Genomic DNA, 25,024 nt, shown 5'->3' with positions numbered 1-25,024 from the left:
ATGTTGAAGGCAGCATCGAGATATGATGCTGCTGTGTGTCGGGGCCATCATACAAACAGCTATCTGACAGCGCTGACAACTTCAGCTACTGACAGTTGTTTAATGTGCTCCGTGTGCCCCGTTCTGCCTCCTGTCACTCACATGCTGTCCTGCTAACTCATACAGGCTTCCACTGTGAGCTCCGTGTAAGCCCCGCCCCCCCAGTGCAGCCATAGCCAATAGCCTTCAGCATCTTGCTGCAGGCATCCAATGAGCTGCTGGCTGCCCTCCCCTTCCTTTCCTATAGAGCTGTAGTCGGCAGGATGGTAATGGAGGACATTCTGTCTCCCCTGAAGGTATTTAAAGAACTGTACAGTATTGTATGCAATGTCACACATCACATACAATACATATACACACAATACACCCCATACATCAATGTTTCCCTATCAGTGTGCCGCCAGCTGTTGCAAAACTATAACTCCCAGCATACCCAGACAGTCAATGGCTGTACATGCATGCTGGGAGTTGTAGTTGTGCAACAGCTGGAGGCACCCTGGTTTGTTAAACACTCCCCATACACTCCACATACAATGGTCATCCCAGAACCAATTAGCAGTTTCCCATAGAGATATGTATTCAACATACAATGGTTCCGAGGCCCCAGAACCAATTACCTTTTTTACATAGACATATGTACTCGACATATGATGGTTTCAACATATGATGGTTCTCCTGGAACCAATTAATATCATATGTTGAGGGACCACTGTGTGTGTGTGTATATATATATATATATATATATATATATATATATATATATATATATATATAGTTTAGCTTTTTTTTTTTCTCTCCTTCATATATTCATCTCCGTTGATGAATGTCGGGAGAGTAACCCCCTTCCAGTTAAAGCTTTTAATCATAGCCTTCAGATAATCATCAAATATATCTGAGAATGTCCTCCATGAAAAGGTAACATGGAATCAGATTACACCCAAGTACTCTCTGCGGGACTGTTTTATTGCACACAGTGCAAAATAATCTGTTTTCCACTAATCCTATATTGCAATTAGAGTCACGCTTTTTTCCGTCTTCTTGAAGAATTTGAATAACAAAAGTGTCGCGATTTTTATTTAAAAAAAAATAAATTAACTCTATTACGTTATGCGGTTAATATGATAAATTCCACTTTTTGTTCCACCTTTTTCTGTTTGTGTTGCCTTTGTCCTATGGGATATTGTCAGCTTAATGTCTTACAAGCAATACTAGTCTGACAAATGTAGAACACTCGGGAGTTTGAGATTCCACTAATACTGCCGGCTGCAAACTTTTTATTTATTTATTTTTTAATCCCACCCCCACCCACCTCCCCGAAAATCCCCCCAGCAAGTGACCTTGTCAGACAGAAGTATAGAATAATAGGTTGCAGCCCAGGGACCCTGGTTCATTTACAAGCAGCTGCTTGCTACTGTCAGTACAAAGACAGGCCCCGCATTGCATTAATGGACTATGACATGCTCAAAGAGCAACTGTGCCCCCTTTTTTTTGCAAAACAATGCTTTAAAAAAAAAAAAAATCCCCAACACAATTGCCTGATGCAGAGGTCCCTATGCACGGGTGTGATCCCTTACCAACAAGAGAAGGACCTCTGTGAGGCCTGTGTGTCACAATGAGAAGCCTGCCTTTTTTTTATTTATTTTTTTACTTTATTAAAAAATTTTAAGCTTTTTTTTCTAATCTATATATATATATATATATATATATATATATATATATATATATATATATATATATATATTAGTTGTATTTACAGTTTAGCAGAGCGACACTTAGTCCGTAACTTTTCGAAAGCACAACTAGAAGCATTCATAATTATGCCGTTTCCTTGACTACTTCTAAGGCTGCATTCACACCTCGTTTTTACATTACAGGTGCCGGATCCATTTGAAGTAAATGGATTTCAGCGCTGGTCCGGCTGGGGTACGGGAGAGCCCGGTTTGCCCCTCCCCAGCCGAACCAGCGCTGAAATCCATTTACTTCAAATGGGCACTGTCATCAACTTTTTTTTATTTTCTATATGTTGTAGTACATATCTCTTCATATATCTCTAATATATTTTCATTATTCTTTTAAATTAAAATGTTTAAATTAACGTTTGAAAACCGGCCACTAGGGGGTCTCGCTCCTAGTGGCCGGCTGCAGGCTGGCGTGACGTCACACCTGAATTCGGACCGATGCCGGCCGGGCAATCGGTCCAAATTCATTCAGCCTGCGCTCGCTCCCTGCCTGTCGGTCAGACAGCGGGAGCAAGCGTATTGTCTCCCTGGCCTCAGACGCCGGCCACTCCTCCCGCACCACGCCGCCGATGCTGCCCCTGCACACCGCTGATGCTGCTTGGCTCTGCAGTTTGTATGTGTGGGGATTGGGGTTTCAACATGGGTTTGCGGGGAGAGCGGGGCTTGGGGTTTCAACACGAGGGTTGCGGGGGGTGGACGGAAAGAACGGGGTAGCGCCACGCTGCGCCCATGGCCCTAACTTATTGTTTTCAACACAGGGTGCCTCCAGCTGTTTCCCCACTAAAACTGCCAGCATGCCCTGACAGCCAATAGATGTAGTTGTAGTGGGAGTTGTAGTGGTGAAACAGCTGGAGGCACCCTGTATAGATGAACTAAGGGCGCAAGTGTCGGCCCCAGCAGGCATCAGTGACGTCGCGCCTGCTGGGGAAGTCTGCTTGATAGTGAGCATACTACCAGGCAGACAAAAAGACCTTTTCAATATTAGTAAAAAAAAAAAATATAGGATGGTGGGAGCTACACTTTAATGAGCCGACCAGAGTCATACGGTGACTCCGGTCGGCTAATTTTTGACCCGTATGCGGATTTGTGACCGGACCTAAAACCGTAGTATACTACGGTTTTAGGTCCGGTCAGGAAACCGCATACGGGTCAAAAATGAGCCGACTGGAGTCACAGTTTGACTCTGGTCGGCTCGTTAAAGTAAATTGATTTCAGCGCTGGTCCAGTTGGGGTACGGGAGCGCCCGGTTTGCCCCTCCCCCATCCGGATCCGGTACCCGTAACGTAAAAACGAGGGGTAAATGCAGCCTAAGATGGTTCTTAGGCCTAAGTCTCCAAACTGTGGACAGCCAGCTGTTGCAAAACTACAACTCCCAGCATGCCCGGACAGCCAACGGCTGTCCGGGCATGCTGGGAGTTGTAGTTTTGCAACAGCTGGAGGTCGACATTTTGGAGACCTAGGGGGGAGATTTATCAAAACCTGTCCAGAGAAAAAAATTCCCCAGTTGCCCATAGCAACCATTCAGATTGGGGGAGATTTATCAAAACCTGTGGAGAGGCAAAGTTGACCAGTTTCCCCTAGCAACCAATCAGATTGCTTCTTTCATTTTTCACAGGCCTTTGTTAAGAATGAAAGATGCAATCTGATTGGTTGCTATGAACAACTGGTCAACTTTGCCTCTCCAGAGGTTTTGATAAATCTCCCCCATTGTCTCTTTCATTTTTAACAAGGCCTCTGAAAAATGAAAGTAGCGATCTGATTGGTTGCTATGGGCAACTGGGCAACTTTCCCTCTGGACAGGTTTTGTTAAATACCCCCCCCCCCCTAGTTCTTAGAACCATTTGGAGGTCCACAGTTTGGAGACCATGGTATTTAGACTATCTAAAAAGTAGCTTTGCAACAGCTGGAGGACCACACTTTGGAGACCTAAGTCTTAGAACCAATTTGTAGGTCCACAGTTTGAAGGCCTAGGTCTTAGAACCATCTGGAGGTCCACAGTTTGGAGACCACTGTTTGAAGTATTTTTTTTTTTGGAGGTATAGCTCTTTATGCAGGGTAAGTACAGTTCCCATAGACTTTTATGGGGCCCTGCAATTCTTCCATATGCCGTCAATTTCTTACAGGTTCATACAGAGTTTATTTATTTTTTTCTGTTGAATTTGATAGGAATCCGACAGAAACAGGAGTAGCGTTCTTCTTCAGGTGTCATGTTATGGAGGTCTTGTTCCCGTAATACTTCGCTAAACGTATGTATGTCGTACAGAGTCACAGCGGCCATATTGCACAGGTGATTGTTGTTTGATTTCCGCTACTATTGGCTTTAATGGGTCAGCAGAAAATCTGCACTAAGGGCATGTTCACATGTGCATATATTGCTGCAGATTTTCTGCTGCTGATTTTACTACTGGTGTGAAGTCAATGGGTAGGAAAATCGGCAGCAAAAAGAATGCAGCGTATTTGCTGCCAAAAAAAATCTGCAGCGGATTTTGCTTCCATTGACTTCAATAAGTCAGTAGAAAATTAGCAATAGTGGCAGATTTGCCGCAGGCCCATAGAAGTTGATGGTGGCAAAACCGCTGCAGATGTTTTGGCGGAAATTCCACATGAAAGCCATCAGTGTGAACAGACCTAGAGAGTAGGGTTTTTTTTATTTTTTTTACAAACTGCAGAATCCAGCCAAAAAGTTTTGGCCTTTTGTCAGAAAATGGCATCGAAAACTTGTAAAAAATAAATAAAAATAAATTGAAAAAAAAATAAAAATGCGTTGTGTGCGTGCAACCACTCCTAGATCAGAATTTGCAATACAAGGCAAATGGCTTTCTTCTCGGTTGTGTTGTCTTGTTGCTTCGCCTGTGTGTAGAGGCGTGCCGGGCCCTGACGTGATTGACAGCAGAGCAGGCGCTGGTCACACCCAGTGGCGAAAACAGCAAAATGACAAAAGCGATTACCGAGTAATTAAGTAAATAAATGAGTTGCTCAGGCTGAGAATTCACTGGCTATAGACCTCATAAAACACTACCCGATCAATCACAGGGCCGCACAGCGCCCATGGCGGGAGAGATGAGAGCTGCAAAAAAAAATACATCTATTTCTAGAAATTTAGGGTCCGCATATTAATACGAGGAAACCTCCAAAAAAAATAAAGTATATTGTAAAAAAAATTAAGAATAAAAGAATTCCTGTTTATTTAGGCTTGTCACACAGTGTTTTCAGAAAAACTTTTTTTTAATTTTTTTGGTGTTTTTTGTTGGGGTTGGTATTGAGATTCATCAAGTTAGGCAACATTCAAACTTTGGAGAAGCCGCAGCAGAATTTCCTTATAGAAATTCCGCATGGATTCTTACTGGCACCCTGCACCTAATGGTTTCAGTGGATTTTGCAGTGTGCAGTTCACACCTTCCAAGTTCTGCCACTGATTTGGATTCCGGTGGAAGGATCTACTGGAATGCCCGAAACTGAATTGCCATCAACGGGGATAGCGCTGGAAGGGGTACTCCACTGGCCAGCGTTTGGAAGTAAATGTTCCGAACGCTGTCTTTGCGCTGCGGGGGTCGGCCAACGAGGGGGCGTGGCCATGATGCCACGAGGGGCTTGGTGGACCCCGCATCACGAAAACAGCGTTCGGAACATTTACTTCCGAACGCTGGCTGGTGGAATACCCCTTTAATCTCCACGTGAGGTTTCATTCCACCAGCACCTACTGCACACGGAATCTCCAGGCGGAATTTCCATATGTGCATGGGCCCTTAGGCTAGGTTCAGACTACCGAATCTCCAGGCAGAAAATTTCCACCTGGAGATTCCGAGCGCGGCCAGCGCCGACTGAATCAGTTGGCGCTAGGACCGCACGGACACTGCAGTCTCCAATAGACTGCAATGTGTTCCGCGAGTATTTTCGCCTGAAGAAAGAGCAACGCCATTCTTCAGGCAGAAATTTCCAAGCGGATTTTCCGTTCACAAATTCCGCTTCACAAATTCCGAAGTGTGAATTCCGAATTCCACAGATTCGGAATTCACAAATTCCGAATCTGTGGACGGAAACCCATTCACTACACTATACATTTTAGCAAGCAGAATTTCCGCCTGCAATTTCAAAGTGGAATTGCAGGCGGAAATTCCGTAGTCTGAAACTAGCCTTAAAGTAAGATTCTCTTTGTTGCCCCTGGCGAGCAATCACAGCTCAGCTTTCCTATCTCATAATGCTCTGGTAAAACGAAAGCTAAGCTTTTTTTTATTATTTTTATTTATTAGGTTTTTATTCGCTATGCTGTATAAAATTGTACATAAAGAAGCACACATTTGTTTTTGTTTTTTATTTTTTGTTGTTTTTTAAACCTACAAAAAAGTGTATAAAGAAGGCCCTTGAAATACATTTAAAAAAAATTCCTGTCTGTCAGACTGTATTTGGCACCTTTGACCTATATCATTGAGACTATGTGATTTGGTGACCGAGCATACACCATATAAATTTATTTTTTGTTTAGAGGCCATTGCCATGGGGAGCTAGGTGATTGCGGCATTGGATATTCTCGGTGTCGAACAAGTCCAACCTTTTAGTGAACACATCTTCCAAAATCCCACTGGGGCGACTATTATATAGCTCAGCTTTGATTCCGATAGAGGCCTGGATGTGAATATAGCGCCGTATACTAGTTAATTACTGTCCGCAGATACGGGAAGGGCGGCCTTGAATGGGAGCGCTCGTGTGTTCCTCCCTGTGTTACGTGATTGCCTGAGAGGTCTAGGGAAGATACTTTCGCAGTCTACGACCAGAATTCAAGATCAGGCTTCGGTGTCAAAAAGGCCAAGGTGCCTATCACAGCAATTATGGCAGCCGGCGCAGTGGTTTCCATGACAACAAGATTGTGGATTCTTTGTGATTTATTATTTACCACTTCAGACTCTCATTCTACTGATTTAATTAGGAGAAGGGATTACCATAAGGTCTGTCACTTCCAAATCTGAATACCATTGTTATGGCTACCCAGAGACTCTCCCAGAAAGCGGTGTTTAATCGTAACCTGGCCTCCCCTCCCCCCGGTCGCCCTTTTTTAATTTTTTTTTTTTCTCCTTGCCTTGTTGGAATGTTTCACTAGGATTATGGGCAACAACGGTGTAAAATAAAAATAACCAAATTCTCCCCTGATTAATTGCCGCTCGCTAACAATAACACAAGCCCTCAAGGTCACCGTAGGGTTACTTTGTGTTTTCTGCGGGAGTGAAGCATATGCCGACTTGAAGGATCCAGTGGAATTTAATTCATTTGTCATTGAATGGAGAAATAATTTTTTTTTCTTACTGATTTCTGAATAGCCACTTTGCTTATTTAAAAAAAATAAAAATCTTTTTATAGCTCTAGTAACAGAGCTGACTTATGTTTATTTAGGTCCCCTTTCACACTATAAATGCATCCGTTTTAAAGGGGTACTCCGGTGGAAAACATGTTTTTTTATTTTATTTATTTATTTATTTTTTTAAATCAACTGGTGCCAGAAAGTTAAACAGATTTGTAAATTACTTCTATTAAAAAATCTTAATCCTTCCAGTACTTATTAGCTGCTGAATACTAAAGAATGCATTCTTTTCTTTTTGGAACACAGAGCTCTCTGCTGAATCAGGAGCACAGTGCTCTCTGCTGACATCTCTGTCCATTTTAGGAACTGTCCAGAGTAGGAGAAAATCCCCATAGAAAACATATGCTGCTCTGGACAGTTCCTAAAATGGACAGAGATGTCAGCAGAGAGCACTGTGCTCGTGATGTCAGCAGAGAGCACTGTGTTCCAAAAAGAAAAGAATCTCCTCTGTACTAACTATTCAGCAGCTAATAAGTACAGGAAGGATTAATATTTTTTAATAGAAGTAATTTACAAATCTGTTTAACTTTATGGCACCAGTTGATAAAAAAAAAAAAAAAAAAAAAGTTTTCCACCGGAGTACCCCTTTGTTTCTTAGATTTTTTCCCCCCATTTTTTTTTGTTTTAAAGAACACATTGAATAGGTTCTTAGGAATGAAATATAATAGTAAGGTATTATTATTATTCTGGCCTGTATGGTATTGTAGTAAATACGTTTCTGCATTTACATATAGAAAATAATTAGCATAATAATGGCATGTTAATAATAAATTAAACTCATGGACAATTAAAATGTAAATAATCAGTGCTAATAATAATTATCTGGGGTTTGGCTATGCCAGGTCCCTGACCTCTGGGCTCCCTGAAATCTCTAGGATACCCCATATCGCCCTGCTGCATTGAGCGCAAGGTCAGCCTGCTCTTCATGCATTCTCTATGGGATCGCTGGAGATACCCAAGCACAGCGCTGCAGTATCTTTAGCTGTCCCATAAAGAATGCATGACGCATGTGCCAACCTTAGCCTCCAAGCAGCATGGAGATTCGGGGCATGCTGGGAGTTGTAATTTTGCTAGAGCCACGCTATTGGGAAAACACTGACCGATGCCCTATCCTGTGGTTGGGGGATAGGTTGTTAAATGTTGGCCCTATGCCAGCTGGTTTTCAGCTAATGTTAGGGCGGTTTGACATGCAGAGTTTTTTTTGGGGGGTAGGAAAATTTTATTTTTCGTGGCGTTTTCCTGGAGTATTTACTAAAATGTGTGTGTGTGTGTGTGTGTATATATATATATATATATATATATATATATATATATATATTATTTATTTATTTTTGTGTGTGTGTGTGTGTGTCCAGAAAATGTTCTGGCCAGATTTTTCCTAAAAGTCTAAAGTTAAATGTTTTTAAAAAAATAAATAAAAATAAAATAAAATACTACCTAACTATACCTACCATAACCTATTAAAAGTGACAGGTATTATAGTAAAATATATATATAAAATTAATATATAAATGTAGTATTACAGTTGTACCTAAAATAATGAGCAATTTGATCTTTGGAACAAAAATAAATAAATAATAACGATCAAAAATTTTTTTTTTTTTTTTTTTTTTTATATTTTGTTTCTTTATGTTGCTCTTTATTGTAAATGCAATGATGGCACTTTTTACATTGCAGGCAAAAAAAAAAAAAAAGAAAAAATTGCAACAGATGTATCCATTTACTGGTATAACAGCGATTAACATGTACAAATTAGAGAAAAATCAGAGTTCACGACTCCAGCCAGATCTAATGCATCATTCGTATCTCTTGTCACAGTTCCAATAGCGGTGAAGTGCTGAGTAATCAGCCGGGATTATTCCTGCTTACACCCTGGATGGCCGTGCATGCCGGGGTTATATTTTGAGGCAATTAAACCTATAACACAAGTTCTACTTTTTTTTTTTTTTTTTTTTCATTTGCTTGTAAAAAAAAAAAAAAAAAAAAAAAAAATTAAAAAGTGAGCCTGAGGAAAATGAAGTCTTAAGTTGTGGCCGTAATGAGCTAATGTAGAAAAGTCAGGTAACGCAGCATTCTCGTTACCTTGCCCGTGCCACCTGATTGCCCGGCAACTTTGCATTTTGTCATAACCGGCACAAACATTTTTCATCCTAATTGGCCTGTTAAAAGGTGTAACCCAAGGTGTGCTATGAGCTGGTCGTGTTTAGTCATTGATGTAATGCATCCTGCTTTCCTGCTTACACTTCATCTGACACGTTTTATATACATTTTTGACCCTACTAATAAAATAAGATAAAAAAAAAAAAAATAGCGTACTCTCCAAAATCAGGGGAGGGGGTGGGTTTTCACAGTTATGTCACCAAGGTTGAAATATAGCAACATGAGGGTGCATATACGTGTTGCATTGAAAAAAAAAATGTGTTAAATATATCCCCTTCCTTTACTATTCACTCCCGACATTGACTTAACAAACTGTATAAAAAAATTGGAATGTATTGGAGCACACATATCTGTGTGAAGTACCAACAAGTTCTGGGACTTAAATTTGAGCACTGTCTTCTGCTAAACTCTCTGGTAAAACTGTGGTATTAATTTTAGTCTTGCTTCCTTTGGCCACCAGAATGTTTTACCTGTGTATATTAGCTACCACAAGACACCATACCCTAAAAGTGCAGCTCAAATAGCACAGCATACCGTGTACTCAAACTATTAAATGTATAGATCTTAAGATTGGTCCCGAAAAGCAGACCTTGAAAAGTAGCAGCAAGTTCTGGCACCTTACTTTTGAGGACTGTCTATCAGGGGACTTTCTGGTATCCTAGTGGACCAGTCTGACCTTGTCATTGTTACCGATCCTCGATTGATTAAAATGTATTTTGAATCCAATACTACTTGGGTGGGTTCACACCACGATTTCACTCCACGGCTGCCGGATCCAGTTGGGGGGAGCGAAAACTGGGGGCCTCCCATATCCCAGCCGGACCTGGCCCGTAACTAATTCATTTCAATGAGCCGACCGGAGTCAAACGGTGACTCGGGTCGGCACATTTTTGCCCTGCATCCGGTTTTCTGACCAGACCTAAAACCTCTGCATACCACGGATTAAGGTCCGGTCAGAAAACCGGATACGAGGCAAAAGTGTGCCGATCGGAGTCACCGTTTGACTCTGGTCGGCTCATTGAAATGAATTAGATAGGGGCCGGGTCCGGCTGGGATACGGGAACGCCCGGTTTTCGCTCCCCCCGCCCCCCCCCACAACCGGATTCAGCAGCCGTAGAGTGAAATCGTGGTGTGAACCCACCCTTAGGGCCAGATTTACCCAAACAAAATACAGGATTGTTACGTTTCAGGTCATTAGTTCAGTGGTCGGTCTTGCAAAAAAAAAAGTGGCTGTACAATGCTCGTGTGAAACTGGCCTGAGATTATGGTCCCACGTTGCAGCTTGCACATGTGGACAAGACCATGCCTACATGCGATTGGTCAATAGCTGCATGAACTCGCTGGTAATACAGAGACTATACCCTAAATGTGCAGCTCAAATAGCAGAGCTTGTTGTGTACTCAAACTTTCTGATGTATGGATCTTGAATAATGGCGGAGCTTGAATAAGGTGGTCATAATGACGAATGGTTGACCTGGAGCTTTGTACGTCCCGAATATTAGAGATTCATTCGTAGCAATCAGTATAGGTTGATGCAGTCCTGTGGATAATGGAAACTTGTGTGTGTAAATACATTAAATATTATGTAAATACACGCACACACACATATATATATATATATATATATATATATATATATATATATATATATATTATTTTAATGATTTATTTATGTATTTATTATTATTTTATACATTTTCCATGTCGCTCATGCGAAAATTTTTTTTTTTTTTTTAAAAGCTGCATTTAATTTGGCAAGATCCAACCTAAACCGTTATCAGCCCTTAAATGTTTTATCGATTATGATATAAAAATTTTATTCCCTGAGAACCTGTTGGTTGGCAGATTTCTGGTTATAAAAGAAAAAGCCTGTCACTTTACAGGTAAATTGGTTTTTACTTAGTGCCCTTTGGCACCGATGCACAGGTTAAGCTTTTATTATTTTTATGTTTTTTTTTGTATTATTAATAGTAATAATACATTATTATAATATTAATAATATCTATATATATATATATATATATATATATATATATATATTCGTTTATTTTTTATATATATATATATATATATATATATATATATATATATATATATATATATGATATAATTTTTTTATTATTATGAATAGTAATAATAATACATTATCATAATATTAATAATATTATAATATATACATATATATTTTTTTCACTTTAATAGCCAGTGGAGAATATGGAAATCAGTGGCTTTTTAATCGGATGCAGTTCCTAGCAACTTCCTACCAAACTGTGGCCCCCCAGATATTGCAAAACTACAAATCCCAGCATGCCCGGACAGCCGTTGGCTGTCCGGGCATGCTGTGAGTTGTGGTTTTGCAACCTCTGGAGGTAAACTGTTTGGAGACCGCTGCCGTAGTGAACACATTTTCTGATCAATCGTTAAATAAAAAATGTGGCTAAACTGCAATACCAGTTATGGTCCCTAGACGGGAGTGGAGCTGTTTTTTGGGGGAATTTTTTTATTTTTATTTTTTACCTAATTTTGTAACTACCAGACCAAGGTAGCAGAGCCTTGTGCACGGCAGTAAAGCGAGCGAGAGAATATTATGAATCGTGTGTGTTTAGCAGCGAGTTTCAGTGATGCACTCCCTCAGGTATAATCCAACCTGAAACAGTGCAGATGAACCAAGAAAAACAGAAGACCGTCCAGGGAATTACCCAGCGGGCAAAGTTGTGATGGGAACTCGCCTAAAATAAAGACAGTAGATCTTGTTTGTCACACTTGCTATGTGTTTGTGAACCTGCGTCTTCTGCTAGAGTAAAGACGCTCATAAAGTATTACAATAGGATTGTGTTAGAACGAAGTAGGAAAGTACTGTCGTTACTGTTAACCTGTGGGCCAGGTGTAGTTTACATGAGCCATCATCCATTTTTGTTTTTTAAAGGGATACTCCAGAGGGAAAGAAAAAAGGTTTCAAATCAACTGGTGCTAAAAATGTATACACATTTGTAAATTACTTCTATATAAAAAATCTTCCTTCCAGTACTTATCAGCTGCTGTATGCTCCACAGGAAGTTCTTTTCTTTTTGAAGTTCTTTCCAGTCTGACCACAGTGCTCTCTGCTGCCACCTCTGTCCATGTCGGGAACTGTCCAGAGCTGGAGAGGTTTACTTTTGGAATTTTCTCCTGCTCTGGACAGTTCCTGGCATGGACAGAGGTGGCAGCAGAGAGCACTGTGGTCAGACTGGAAAGAACTACACAGCTTCCTATGGAGCATACAGCAGCTGAAAAGAACTGGAAGGATTAAGATTTTTAAATAGATGTCATTTACAAATCTGTGTAACTTTCTGGCATCAATTTAATTTAATTTTTTTTTGTTTTGCCCCAGAGTACCCCTTTTAAGGTTAGATTCATACACAATGTTTTGAATTTTAAGTACACTGTGCATTTTTATTCACCTTTTCTCGATGCCCTTTCACACGAGAGTAATACGTGCTCATATTATGGCCAAACGTGCCAAACCGGCTACAGGTCTAATGACCCGAACTAACTGCATCATACGGATGGATCTATGTTGGTGTTAGTTTGGGTCATTAGATCCACGCTGTGGAAATGTGTCTGTAATACAAGTCTTAAAGGGGTATTATTGAGGAACAAAAAGGTTTTATAAATGAACTAATTAAGTTTTAAGAGATTTGATTATTATTTCTATTTCAAAATATCAAGCCATCCAGTACTTATCAGATGCTGTATGCTCCAGAGGAAGTTGTGTAGTCCTTCCAGTCTGGCCACAGTACTCTGCTGAGATCACTATCTCTGCCAGGAACTATCCAGAGCAGGATAGGTTGCTATGAGAATTTGCTCCTGCTCTGGACGGTTCCTGACATGGACAGAGGTATCAGCAGAGAGCACTGTGGTCAGACTGGAATTAACTACACAACTTCCTGTGGGGTATACAGCAGCTGATTTTTAAATAAAAGTAATTTACAAATCTGTATAACTTTCTGGCACCAGCTGATTTGAAAAAGAATAAATAGAAACACTAGTGATCAAGAAAAATCTGATCTGCTTTTGACCTTCATTCATGTTGACTGCACCCAGAGTTATGATCTTTTGTCATTTTCTAAAAATTTTCTGTTTCTATGTTTCAGGTTTCAGTCGAGCAGCACTGCCGTTTGGCCTAGTAAGACGGGAACTCGCCTGTGAAGGATATCCCATCGATCTCCGATGTCCGGGAAGTGATGTCATTATGATAGAAAGTGCCAACTACGGTCGTACAGATGACAAGATCTGTGATGCCGACCCGTTTCAGATGGAGAACGTAGACTGCCATCTTCCAGATGCCTACAAAATCATGTCACAAAGGTAAAAAAAGGAGACAACTTAACATTTACAGCAAAACTGTTCAAATGCTCTATATGGCCAATTGGTGGCCAGTAGAGATGAACAAAATTACAGTAAATTCAGATTTATCGGGACTCCACCGAGCGGCAATCTATTTGTTCCTTCTGAAAAATAGTAGTGCCGCATTCACGATGTTCCATGATTAAACAAATGTAATACTGCTCCGTTAAGTTTGTTTGAATTTACCATAAATCTCTAGGGGTCACTACTGAATTCAGCAATTCGACCTGTGAACTAGGTTTTAGAAGGCCCTCCAACACCTCAGAAAACAGAAGGTTATTCAGTAGATTGGAGAGGTATTTAGAACCAGGCCTCTGCTTCTTGATTTGGATGATGTTTAGTGGAATTATGAAGGCATTGTATGGATGTCCTTAGTCTCAGAGAAATCTGGGTAGGGTAGAACCTTAAATGGCCACTGTCACTTCCAAAACCTTTTTACACTCCTTTTGACTAGCAAAAATTTTGACAGCTCATAAGTTTTGATCCTTGGTCTTTGGGTGTTCATATCTGTACAAATCCCTAGAGCAAGCTTGTAGAAGTATACACTAAGGTATCTGAGCAACTGAAAGAATCCTACCATAAGCATATGGGACCTACCAGGAGAAGCAGCGGTGGGGGGCTAAACACCCAGATCCCGCACGTTTTTGATTTCTCTGACATGTTAAAAGCATTTGGAAGTGACAGGGACAGTTTACCGTTTCTGGATGACCTTTGACTTCCTGGTTGCTTTTCAAGTTGTGCTCCTTTTTGTACAGCGCAATAGATGTATGAATTCTTCTCTTGCATCTTTAGTCCTGCATTCCCTGGCACGGTTAGCGCAATATCTGCCAGAGGCTTTGTGTTGGATTGTTGAATAACTCTGGTTCTGTAAATTCTTTTACCTTTTTTGTTTGTTTGTTTTTTTTTTTCCTGTTTTTAAAAAAAAACGTGTTTCATCCTTCTTGAATATGAAATATTAATGTTGGCCTTGACCTCCAAGGTCCATGGGATGTGGAGTGACTTAGAAGGGGTCAAAAGAGGCTCGGCAACTGGGACATGTTTTGTCCGGCGAGAGTATCTTTGTCCTTGGCTTCTGAATATGTCGCCTTGATCTCTGAGATCAATCGGACTCTTATCAGGTCTAGAACAGGTTTTCCACCAATTGTTGGGACAGCTGCTCTTTTAAAACCGGCTTTGTAAAAGGAAAAATATATATATATTTACTCATGGTAGCTCCTTGACTAAATAGCAAATAGCTTATTTTTCAATCTAAAGGTAAAAATCTAATTTATAATTTTATACTCTTACCTCCTCCGGATTTGAAATGTTTTGTCGTAATGTTGTTGCCTCAATGATCTCTTGGTATTTCCTTCTATACCCCAGCACCAATTACTGTTCATCTGATCTCGGTGCACTTCTCCCATAGCTTTTTGCCTCCAGTCTGCACATCAGAGCTCCTTTGGGAAATTGCCTTCTCCAGTTACCTGTCATGTCAACTTCAGTCTTCTTAGACTAGGGGATTATGAATGTTGTAACTCTCTGCTTGATCTAATGGTTCAGTGCTATGGGAGACAGCGGGACTGCACGTCCTATATTTTTCCTGTCTTGTTCTCGTGGGCCACTTTCCGTCTCAGAATTCTCTTTAGAAATGACTCTGGAGGTAGACTAGTTTTGATTGCGTTGTCAAAATAACTGAATAAAATAAAAATAGATGCTTGTCAAGAATAAAGGTTTAAAATAAGGATTAGATTTTATTATAGTTCTTTAAATATCATTGGTTCTGACTGTACAAATTTGGTATGGAATTTTTTTTTTTTTTATATTTATTTTTATATTTTTTAAATCTACAAAAATAACCCTATTTCTTATACTCATCCTATATATTGTCTTGGATAAGCCTCGAGGTGACAGGTTAAATCTGCTTGTTACTGTTGTCAAAGCAGCATCTGTCCCCCACGGTCAGACAAGTTGTTCCCACTTAACGCTCAGCCGTGTTCCAAAATGCGACTCATTACTTTACCATTGCGTTTCCGAGACACGTCGGAATTCTCTATGTAATATTAGCCTGGAGTCTGGAAATAGATGTTCCTAATCAAAACTAAATACCCAGTACAATTTAACCAGGCGGGTTGATGCCCATTTGAAAGAACGCGCATAAATAGAATAAACAACTAGGCGATTGAGGTTCTGCTAAAGGGGAACTCTGCTTCTTTTATAGAAAATTTATTAGGACCGATGAGGGTCAAAAGAGGTTTCTTGATGGATTTGGAGACCAAGCGGGTCTTACTTCTTATAATTTATTCATAATGGAGGGGGACCTTATTCATGTCAATAAAGAGTGATGAGTGAGTAAACCTACAAGATGGGTATGTTGACCCTATCGAATGTCAAAGCAACGAAATTCTCATTGTATTCAATTGGATTCTGTTGCATCGTGCACACTGCAAAATTCCCTGAGCAGAATTTCAAATGCTGGACTCTCCGGAAAGAATGAAGTTGTTCATTCTTTTAGAGGAATCTAATTGGGTATTGCCGGCAATAGTGACAGCGCATTTTGGAGCGCTCCTACATGGGATGTCTGCTTGGAATTTCATAGTGTGAATGCACTTTAAAAGGGTACTTCTCCCCTAGACATGTTATCCCCTATCCAAAGTATAGGGGATACCATGTCTGATCATGGGGGTCCAGCCGCTAGGAACCCCCTGATCTCCAGGCCAGCACTGCGGCATTCATGAACACTGAAGCCTGGGGCTTCCGTGTTAGAGACGCCACGGCACCCCCCCCTTCATTCATGTCTATGGGTGGGGATGTGATGGCTAGTACACAGCCGTCACGCGGCAGCGTTCGGCAGTCATCCACCACGGAGTGGAGTTTGCGCCGTTCACCAGATGACTGAGGTGCTGTGGCAGGGATCTCGGGGGTCCTCCAGCAGCTGGACCCCCACGATCAGAAATGTTATCCCGAATCCTTTGGATTGGGGGTAACATGTCTAGCGGCGGAGTACCCCTTTAAGGTTGATTTCACATGTATGTAATAAGGATGGTTATTTGCAAGGTATTATGGGTAAGTCCCAGCCCAACTTCTGCTTGTGCTGGGACTTGCATCCATGATGAAAGAATTTTGGTTAGTATTATGCCTGTAAGGATTTGTAAGGGTGCAGTAAACGGATTCAAAACGGTTTAAAAAAAATCCCATTCATGCCAATGGGATTTTTTTTAACAATCCATTTGCACCCGTCTGCACTCATTTCTTTTTTTTTTTTTGGATGGCAGAAAAAACGGAACATGCAGTATTTTTTCTTCCATCCAAAAAATGGAAGAAAAAAAGAGATACAGGAAATTTAACATTGAAGTCTATGGAAAACGGATGAGCCTTTAATGTCATCCGTTTGCATCCGTTTTTTCAATCCCTTTTTTTTTTTTATCCGTTTTTATTTTTGAGCATGCTCAGAACAAAAAAAATGTTTTTGTTTGTTTATTAACTGAACAAAAACGGATACAAACGGATAACATCCATTTGCATCTGTTATTGTCAGTTTTTTTTTTTTTTTTTAAAGTACGGTACGTTTTTAATTTTGACGGGAGAAGAACGGAACGGGTCTAGACGGCCGTGTGAATGCAGCCTAAGCCAAATCCAGGTTTCACAATAAAAACAAAGACAAAAAAAGAAGGGCGCCCCTAGTGTTGACCAAAACCATAATGTCCTTTTTGCTGCCTTTCTTGAAAACCTAAAATAGAGTTTTTTCCCTTCTTTACTGCCCTTTTTATTACCAGATCAGCTGCTCAATAGTTCCTATGTATCACCAACTGCAGAGAAACCTAATGCAAGATGGACGGAGGTGCGGATGGCAGCCTGGGATGTTTTCCATGGAATTGAACACTCGCGTGGATATGTGTCAGGACAGACATGTATACCGCATTCATTGTCAGCTGGAAATACATTTTACCGTTTTTTTGTTTTTTTTCGAGGACTACCGTATTTAAGTGTTACTGTAGGTCAGTGGTGTTTTAAACTAGTTGTAGTTTTGCAACATCTGGAGGTCCACAGAAGAAATTTGCAGTACAGGTTGTGCAGTAAAAATAGGAACACTTTATTGGATCATCTTTTGGAATACAGCAACCAGAAGACTCAACCTGACCCATTTTAGACCCTGCAGAATCCTTAAAGGGGTACTCCAGTAAAAAACATTATTATTATTATTATTTTTAAATCAACTGATGCCAGAAAGTTAAACAGATTTGTAGATTACTTCTATTTAAAAATTTTAATCCTTCCAGTACTTATCAGCTGCTGTATGCTCCACAGGAAGTTTTCTTTTTTTGTCTGACCACAGTGCTCTCTGCTGACACCTCTGTCCGTATCAGGAATTGTCCAGAGCAGGATAGATTTGATATTGTGCTTTGCTTATGCTCTTGACAGTTCCAGAGATAGACAGAGGTATCGGCAGAGAGCACTGTGGTCAGACAGAAAGGAAATAAAAATAAAATTAAAAAGAGAACTTCCTGTGGATCATACAGCATCTGATAAGTACAGGAAGGATTACATTTTTTATATAGAAGTAATTTACAAATCTGTTTAACGTTCTGGCACCAGTTGATTAAAAAAAAAAAAAAAAAAAGGATTTCACTGGAGTACCCCTTTAATCATTGGAATGATTTAGAATCCTGAAGTGTCCGAAACACATCAGCATTTATATTCTTGTTGCTGTCCGTAAGATGATCCAATAAAATATTCCTATTTTTTACTGCACACCCTGCACTGTGGACCTCCAGAAGTCTGAAAGGCTTTGGTTTGTCTGGAGGTCCACACTTTGGAGGTGCTGTAGGTACATCATGCATTATGAAATTACATACATATAATAAGGACTTTCTGCCTTTTGTAGCTGCTGCTCTGGAGAAGGAGGACCAGACACTAGTATGTTCTTGAGATCAGTCCCACCAGCAGCCCCTTTAGTTGATCACATATTTACTGTATTAAACAATTGATCCTTATAGTCGGGACAAGTCCCCCGGGAATGGACTCTACTAAATTCGATTCAGTAATTACCGCATAGACAGGTTACGTTATCTAATTTACTAATGCATCTATCACGGAGCAGCATCTGAAATCAGCGTTAACGGACCCCTTGACGCGCCGTCACTTGATCTGCATTTACCGAATGCTATAGAACCTACTAAACTCCGTGTGCGTTGACCTTTGATTTGCATTAAATTGGTAGGACAGTTTCTCATTAATTATATTGTATAAATGTACGCTTAAAATAGAAAAAAAAATCTGTTCTCTGTAATTGCCATTGAAGCGTTAATATAAATGAACAATTATCAACATGCTTTAAGTTCAAAATGGAATATTTATTTTTCTATGTATAATATATGATTTTTTTTCTTATATTACTTCTTTAATTTTTAAAAATTTTTTTTTAGATTTAACATTGTAACCAGAAAATGTAAAAATTACAGCCTCCCCCTGCGAACATAGTCACTGGTCATTTGACATTGTTTCGAGGGTTAAATACCTTGAGGCACTGCAAAGACTGGTGGAATGCCATTACTGTAACCCAGTTTGTCAATATTGGGCCCCAGGCACTATCCCTGCTATTGACATATACGGGAAGTAGTCTGAATATTCTGGCTTTTTTGTTCTTGATAATGATTTATTATAGTTTGTATTGAGTTGGGCAGGACACGGCACAGGTGCACGGTTAATTTGAAAAATCAAATTGACTAGTTAGTCCCATTGTCACATAATGGTCTTGAACGGAGGGCCTGGAAGATATCCTATACCTATAGTAGGGTAGAATAAATACAGGACCTCAAAAGACCAGGATTTTCAGCGCTGTCCACAGAGAAATGAACAAAGCCCAGGTAAAGGAATGGAGGTTTAATAGCAACGCGTTTCACCGCATGCGCGGCTTCACCAGCCTGATGAAGCCACGCATGCGGTGAAACGTGTTGCTATTAAACCTCCATTCCTTTACCTGGGCTTTGTTCATTTCTCCGTGGTCAGCGCCGAAAATCCTGGTCTTTTGAAGTCCTGTATTTATTCCACATCTCTCAGGAAGGCTGCAGACTACAGGATTGTGATCCTCAAATCACATGCGATCAGCATTGTTGTGTATGCCACTACACGACTTAGCAGGGTGAGCACGGAAATTTTTCTTTTTCCCCGCCCTCATGCTGGCTTTACTCCACAGGGAGCGCCTTTCTTCTTTTCTCTATAGTAGGGTAGGAATCTAAAGTTTGCCCTTGAGATCATTTACATGCTTTCCCCTTTATGGAGCAATGTCTGTTTAAAACTTTATATTGTAGCTGGATCACCTCAATGAGAACCACTACCCGCATTTGTACTTTTGAGAGGCAAAAACTAAAAAAAAAAAAACTAAAAAAAATATATATATATATATATATATATATATATATATATATATATATATATATATACACACACATATACATATAAAAGCAACCTACAGAGGAGTGTCTGGTCTTTCTGATATCTCTGGTTACATTTCAAGGTTGTTCCATGGGCCAAGACCCTAAAATGCTGTCTACAGATGGTCTTTTTCCTATTGGGGGTATTCTAGTTTGACAGATGATACATAGTCATGTTATTCAGTGGGGTTATTCAGTGTTTTCTTAAAAAAAAAAAAAAAAATGCTGAAAAATATAATAAAAAAAAAGAAGAAAGAAAACTAGCCCCAGTCCCTCGCCGCTTCAATTTGGCTCTGTCCATTCACCGACCTTTCTTCCTGCTTCTGAGAAGAGAGCTTGTTGCAGGGCCTGCCCGCTCAGCCGGTCATTGGCCATGATGGGACACTGCTTCAGCCAATGATTGTTTGAGCGGGTAGGTCCTGCAACAAGCTCTCCTCTTGGAAGCAGAAAGAAGACTGGTGAACCAGTCAGGATGGGGGAATGGGAGATGCAGAGGACCAGGGACTAGATAAGTATGTCTGATAATTTAGAGCATTTGATAATCCATCCCATTGACATAGAATTAATGTTATTTTACTGCGTGCATGTGGATCTCTATATATATACTGTGCTCAGCTGTAGGAATAGGGACCATTTTTATTACTTTTACAGTATGGGCTGCATTATCCATGTTGTGAACACTTTACATCGACCAAGGTGATTTTCTAGAATTTTCTCTACCTGCGGTCATGTAGTCATTTATCACCTCCTTTGCTGCCAAGACCTTTATTAAGATGTGCTGATCTCTTCAAGATGAAATGTAACCAAGATTATTTTTATTCAAATATAATTTAAATATTCATCAAAGAAGAGTTAAGCTCGAAACTGACAGAGACTATTAACATCAAAAAATATAATTAATTGCAATGGGTATCGCACAGCAAAGTTAGCCAAATAGCTGAGAGGCCGAATAGCGCCATAGATTGAGAGGCAACAGTTTGATTTTACTCGGTGGCTTGAGGAATTAATAGTGATGTGGTTTCCTATGTGGGGCAATTAAAACTGGTTGTTAAGGTTCATGGCTTCTATAGAAAATTCATTGAATATAACTTTGTAAACCAGACTAGCATATAAAGTCGAGTAAAGGACTCGGATCAAGGACTTTCTGCCGAAGCCGAAACATAAAGTTACGTTGTAGCAGGGGACAAAGCTGCACTTGAAAATTTCAAATGGATTCTTAGCTCTATGGGAAAGAAGATTTAAAGAAAAAGGGAAAAAAAATTGCTAAAATAACCCTTAAGTATATATTGTGACTCAGAAAACCAAAGCAAACACAGGTGGTTTGTGGTCTGTCCAGTGGAAAAAAATACACGACTCCATGGCCATAAATGTGTTTCGCGTGTCTGGGCTACATAGAGCTTCCCTAGTAATCCGCTCGCATAAAATCCCCCCAGACCGCTCTGTTTTTATGATGATTGAGAGGGAAGGCTTTTAATTTTTACATAAAATTCTGATGAAGTGACTATTTTATTTATAAACTCGCACCTATTTTTCTTGCAAATGATCCATCCAAGCCACAGACGGTGACGAATAAATCGCACAGAGCGGTTACAGCGGACTGCTGGGTGTCACTCATGATGTTTGCCTTCTATTTGTGGGGGATGCCAATTTATTGAATGTTTCCATCAGCGTCGTCCGTGTTCTACACATGCAAACATGTCTGACCTGGACGTCAGGGGGCCCAGGGAGACAAAACTTGTTAAGGAAAATGTGGAATATCCAATTAGATCTGCCGAATACAAAGAGTTTTTAATGAGATCAATTGTCAGTCAGTAAGTGGAATTTGCCTCCCGTATTGTTTCACGGGATTCATATATATTCAGCGAGCTGCTTATCGTAGGGCCTAGATTGAGGCCTCATCACTGATTGTCAACGCTGTGACATGTTTAGCCAATCAAACGCCAGAATTGACATACATTTACATCTACTGAGGCTCTGCGTTCGGCACAGAGCGCTAAATGGGAAATCTTCGCTGTCTTCGTGTTTTCAGTGTAGCATTCTTAATTTATAAGGAGAAGATTTTGATCACCTGAAATACGATAGTCAACAAATAGATTTTTTTTTTTTTCCTACTTGTTATCTGTTTATAGAAGTGTTTGGGTGAACCTGTTATAATACGTTCATATGTGAACAGAGGCTTCCATTCTTGATAGAAATTATTCCAACAGCAGTCATTGACTTTTAATGGAGGCCACTTGGGTTCCATTGAGCTTCACCTCAAATCTGACAATATTGAGCCTCAAACATGAATGCAGCTCTGGGGTAGACCACAAAGTATTCTATTGGTGGTAGTGCTTGTTCTTGTGCACCACCAGTGGTATAATGCTTGCTTTGCTGTTCCTGAATAAGTTATCAGTCTAAAAACTCTTGAGCACAGCCCTGAGGTAGACCTTATAGTCATCCTTTGGTGGGGGTGCTTGTTGTTGTGCACCCACTCCGGTAGAATGCTTCCTTTACTGTAACTGAATAAGTTGAATCTGACAAGCTCTTGAGCCCAGCCCTGGGTAGACCTTATTGTTGTCCATTGGTGTTGGTGCTTGTTGTGCACCCATTCCGATATAATGCTTGCTTGGCTGTACTTGAATAAGTTTGAAGAACTCAAAAGTTTTAGTTTAGGGTTTGTTTAGCCTCTGGTAAGATAGGGTTGTCCTTATGGTTGTTAACACTGTTGCCTTTCACCGCTAGACTACATCTGCATAGAGTTTGCATGTTATACTCAAGTTTGCATGTAGTTTCATCCTGACACGCCAGTTTTCGCTTACACTGCAAAGGCATACTGGTAGGTTAATTTGGAACATAGATTGGGTCCAGTGGGGACAGGGATAGACGTAAATTGACAATCTCATAAAGTGCACCTCCAGTGATGGTCCCGATGGCAGGATATGTGTTTAGATTCCCAGCAAGTTCTGAACAGAGACTTGCCCCAAGATTATCAGGATCTGAAGATTGATTTGAAGTCCTGTAGACTTGAATGGGACTTTCGGCAAATAAGTCTTCATATCTTGATAATCCGGGGCATATCTCAGACTCAAGTTGCCGAGAGTTTTAAACCTATCCTGTTGCAGTGACCATCATTGGAAGTACATGTATAAGAATTTCTAGGCCTCTTACATGGCTGCTTAGAGTATCTACAGTTACATTCTACTGAGGCACGGGAACTCCATGGTCATCAAATGGTGTTTCAGTATGGCACAGTAATAAAAGATGATATGTATCACTTTGAATGTGAATATGGGAGAAAAATGGAGGCATACAGTGTGGGCCTATAGGTTTCTATAGGTGCTATATTACTTGCAAGTGGAAGCTTAGTCTTGTGCCATCCCCTATAGAAGCTTTAAAGAGGTATTCCGGGCAAAAACATTGTATCCCCTATCCAAAGGATAGGGGATAAGATGTCTGATCGCGGGGATGCCGCCGCTGGGACCCACCACGATCTCCCTGCAGCACCCGCATTCTATGCGGGCGCTAAGTCTCCAGTTTTGGAAACCTCAGAATGGTGGTGGTGTGGCGTGAAGTCACGTCTCCAGTCCCGGAAACCGGGAGGTTTACAAAACTGGACACTCAGCTTCCGCATAGAATATGGGTGCTGCAGGGAGATCACGGGAGGTCCCAGAGGCGGGCCCCCCGCGATCAGACAAATGTTTTTGCCCGGAATACCCCTTTTAATAAGCAGGTATTCTAGTTGTCACACCTTTTTCGTGATACTAGGATACCACATAATCTGTCAGATTTACCATTCATGAAGCTGGAGAAGATAATGACATCCTGGCTGTAAGTCAACAAACTTGACTGTTATTCATCTTTACCAAAAAACAGATATTACAGCTGACTAGAACATGTGAAGAACTTTTACACGTGTTTTTTTTTTTTTTTTATATGGATAAATAGATTATTATTTTTTGTATCTTTTTGCCCTATTTGTGCCATGGAAAAAAAGTGTGCACTTGCCTGATTTTCTAAAGGGTGCACTGCTTTATTTCAGGCGTTACATTATTGACATGTCAGTCACGCGTTTTGATGGTAGGACTGTAGTTCGTAGCTTACAGACACTTTCATCGTCGCATTATTCGGTCTGGGCGTCTTTGAAAGTTTAACCGCTGCATTTTCTGCTCCAATTTTCAAGGCTAATACCATTTATTTCTACAAAGCTCTAGCAGTACTGACACAAGACCTCACTGCTCGCTATGCCTTAATCTGACAGCCATTTTGAATAACATCTCCATAAAATGGATGACTGGCCCCGGTCTGCTCTGTGTTTTGCATTTCATTGAATGTTTTCCATCACACGTATGCTTTAAAGGTTTCTCTGTCGCTTCGCTATGGATTGGGTGGTTTTTGTTATACAGGAGTTTTGACTTTGTTTAAGCGAGACCCACAGAACAATGTCTTTTTATAGAGATTATACACCTTTATAAAATTTTATAAAAATCTGGTTAATAAGAGAAAAAAAAAATCTAATGTTATGTATTTGTAGAAACCTGTCTTTGTCTGGCAGCTTGTGGCTGATGAACTGGCACCAATAGGCTGGCAGCAAACAGAGGTCTGAAAAGGGTCAAGAGAGTCTTGGCAGTGTTCACACTACCCACTTCTATGTATCTTTCTTCATAATTAATCAGATTTTTCCAAAACAAAATATACAAGGGCAACTACAAAATTAGTTTATAATATAGCAAGATAATCTGTCATAATACTTAGAGCAGGGCTAGACAAATCCCAGGCGCCAGGACCTATTGGAAACTAAGAATTTCACCCTGGCGTCTAGCTTTTTGTCAGCCCTTTCCAGTATCTCATTCTCAGCAAATGACATACATTTAAGTCATGGGTCGGGTGCAGTAGTTTGACGCACATCCAGTAGCAGCAGAGTCCGCGCCATATGCGGCTGGTACTGCCTGCTATCT

The 25,024-nt window shown here is 40.4% G+C and overlaps 1 protein-coding gene across 36 annotated transcripts in view; it reads left to right on the top strand.

Moving 5' to 3' along the window:
• Positions 1-25,024, top strand: part of ADGRL2 (adhesion G protein-coupled receptor L2) — a 218,191-nt gene that overhangs the window by 90,803 nt on the left and 102,364 nt on the right. For 35 of the 36 annotated variants that reach the window (XM_056532585.1, XM_056532604.1, XM_056532579.1 and 32 more), the window contains exon 3: positions 13,425-13,638. In XM_056532585.1, coding sequence (XP_056388560.1) covers positions 13,425-13,638 — 214 coding nt within the window. Of the gene's footprint in view, positions 1-13,424; positions 13,639-25,024 lie in introns of those variants that run through there. The other variant, XM_056532586.1, reaches the window with a different exon arrangement.

Source organism: Hyla sarda, chromosome 7 (assembly GCF_029499605.1).
Source record: "Hyla sarda isolate aHylSar1 chromosome 7, aHylSar1.hap1, whole genome shotgun sequence".
NCBI lineage: Eukaryota > Metazoa > Chordata > Amphibia > Anura > Hylidae > Hyla > Hyla sarda.
This window is presented reverse-complemented; position numbering and strand designations above follow the sequence as displayed.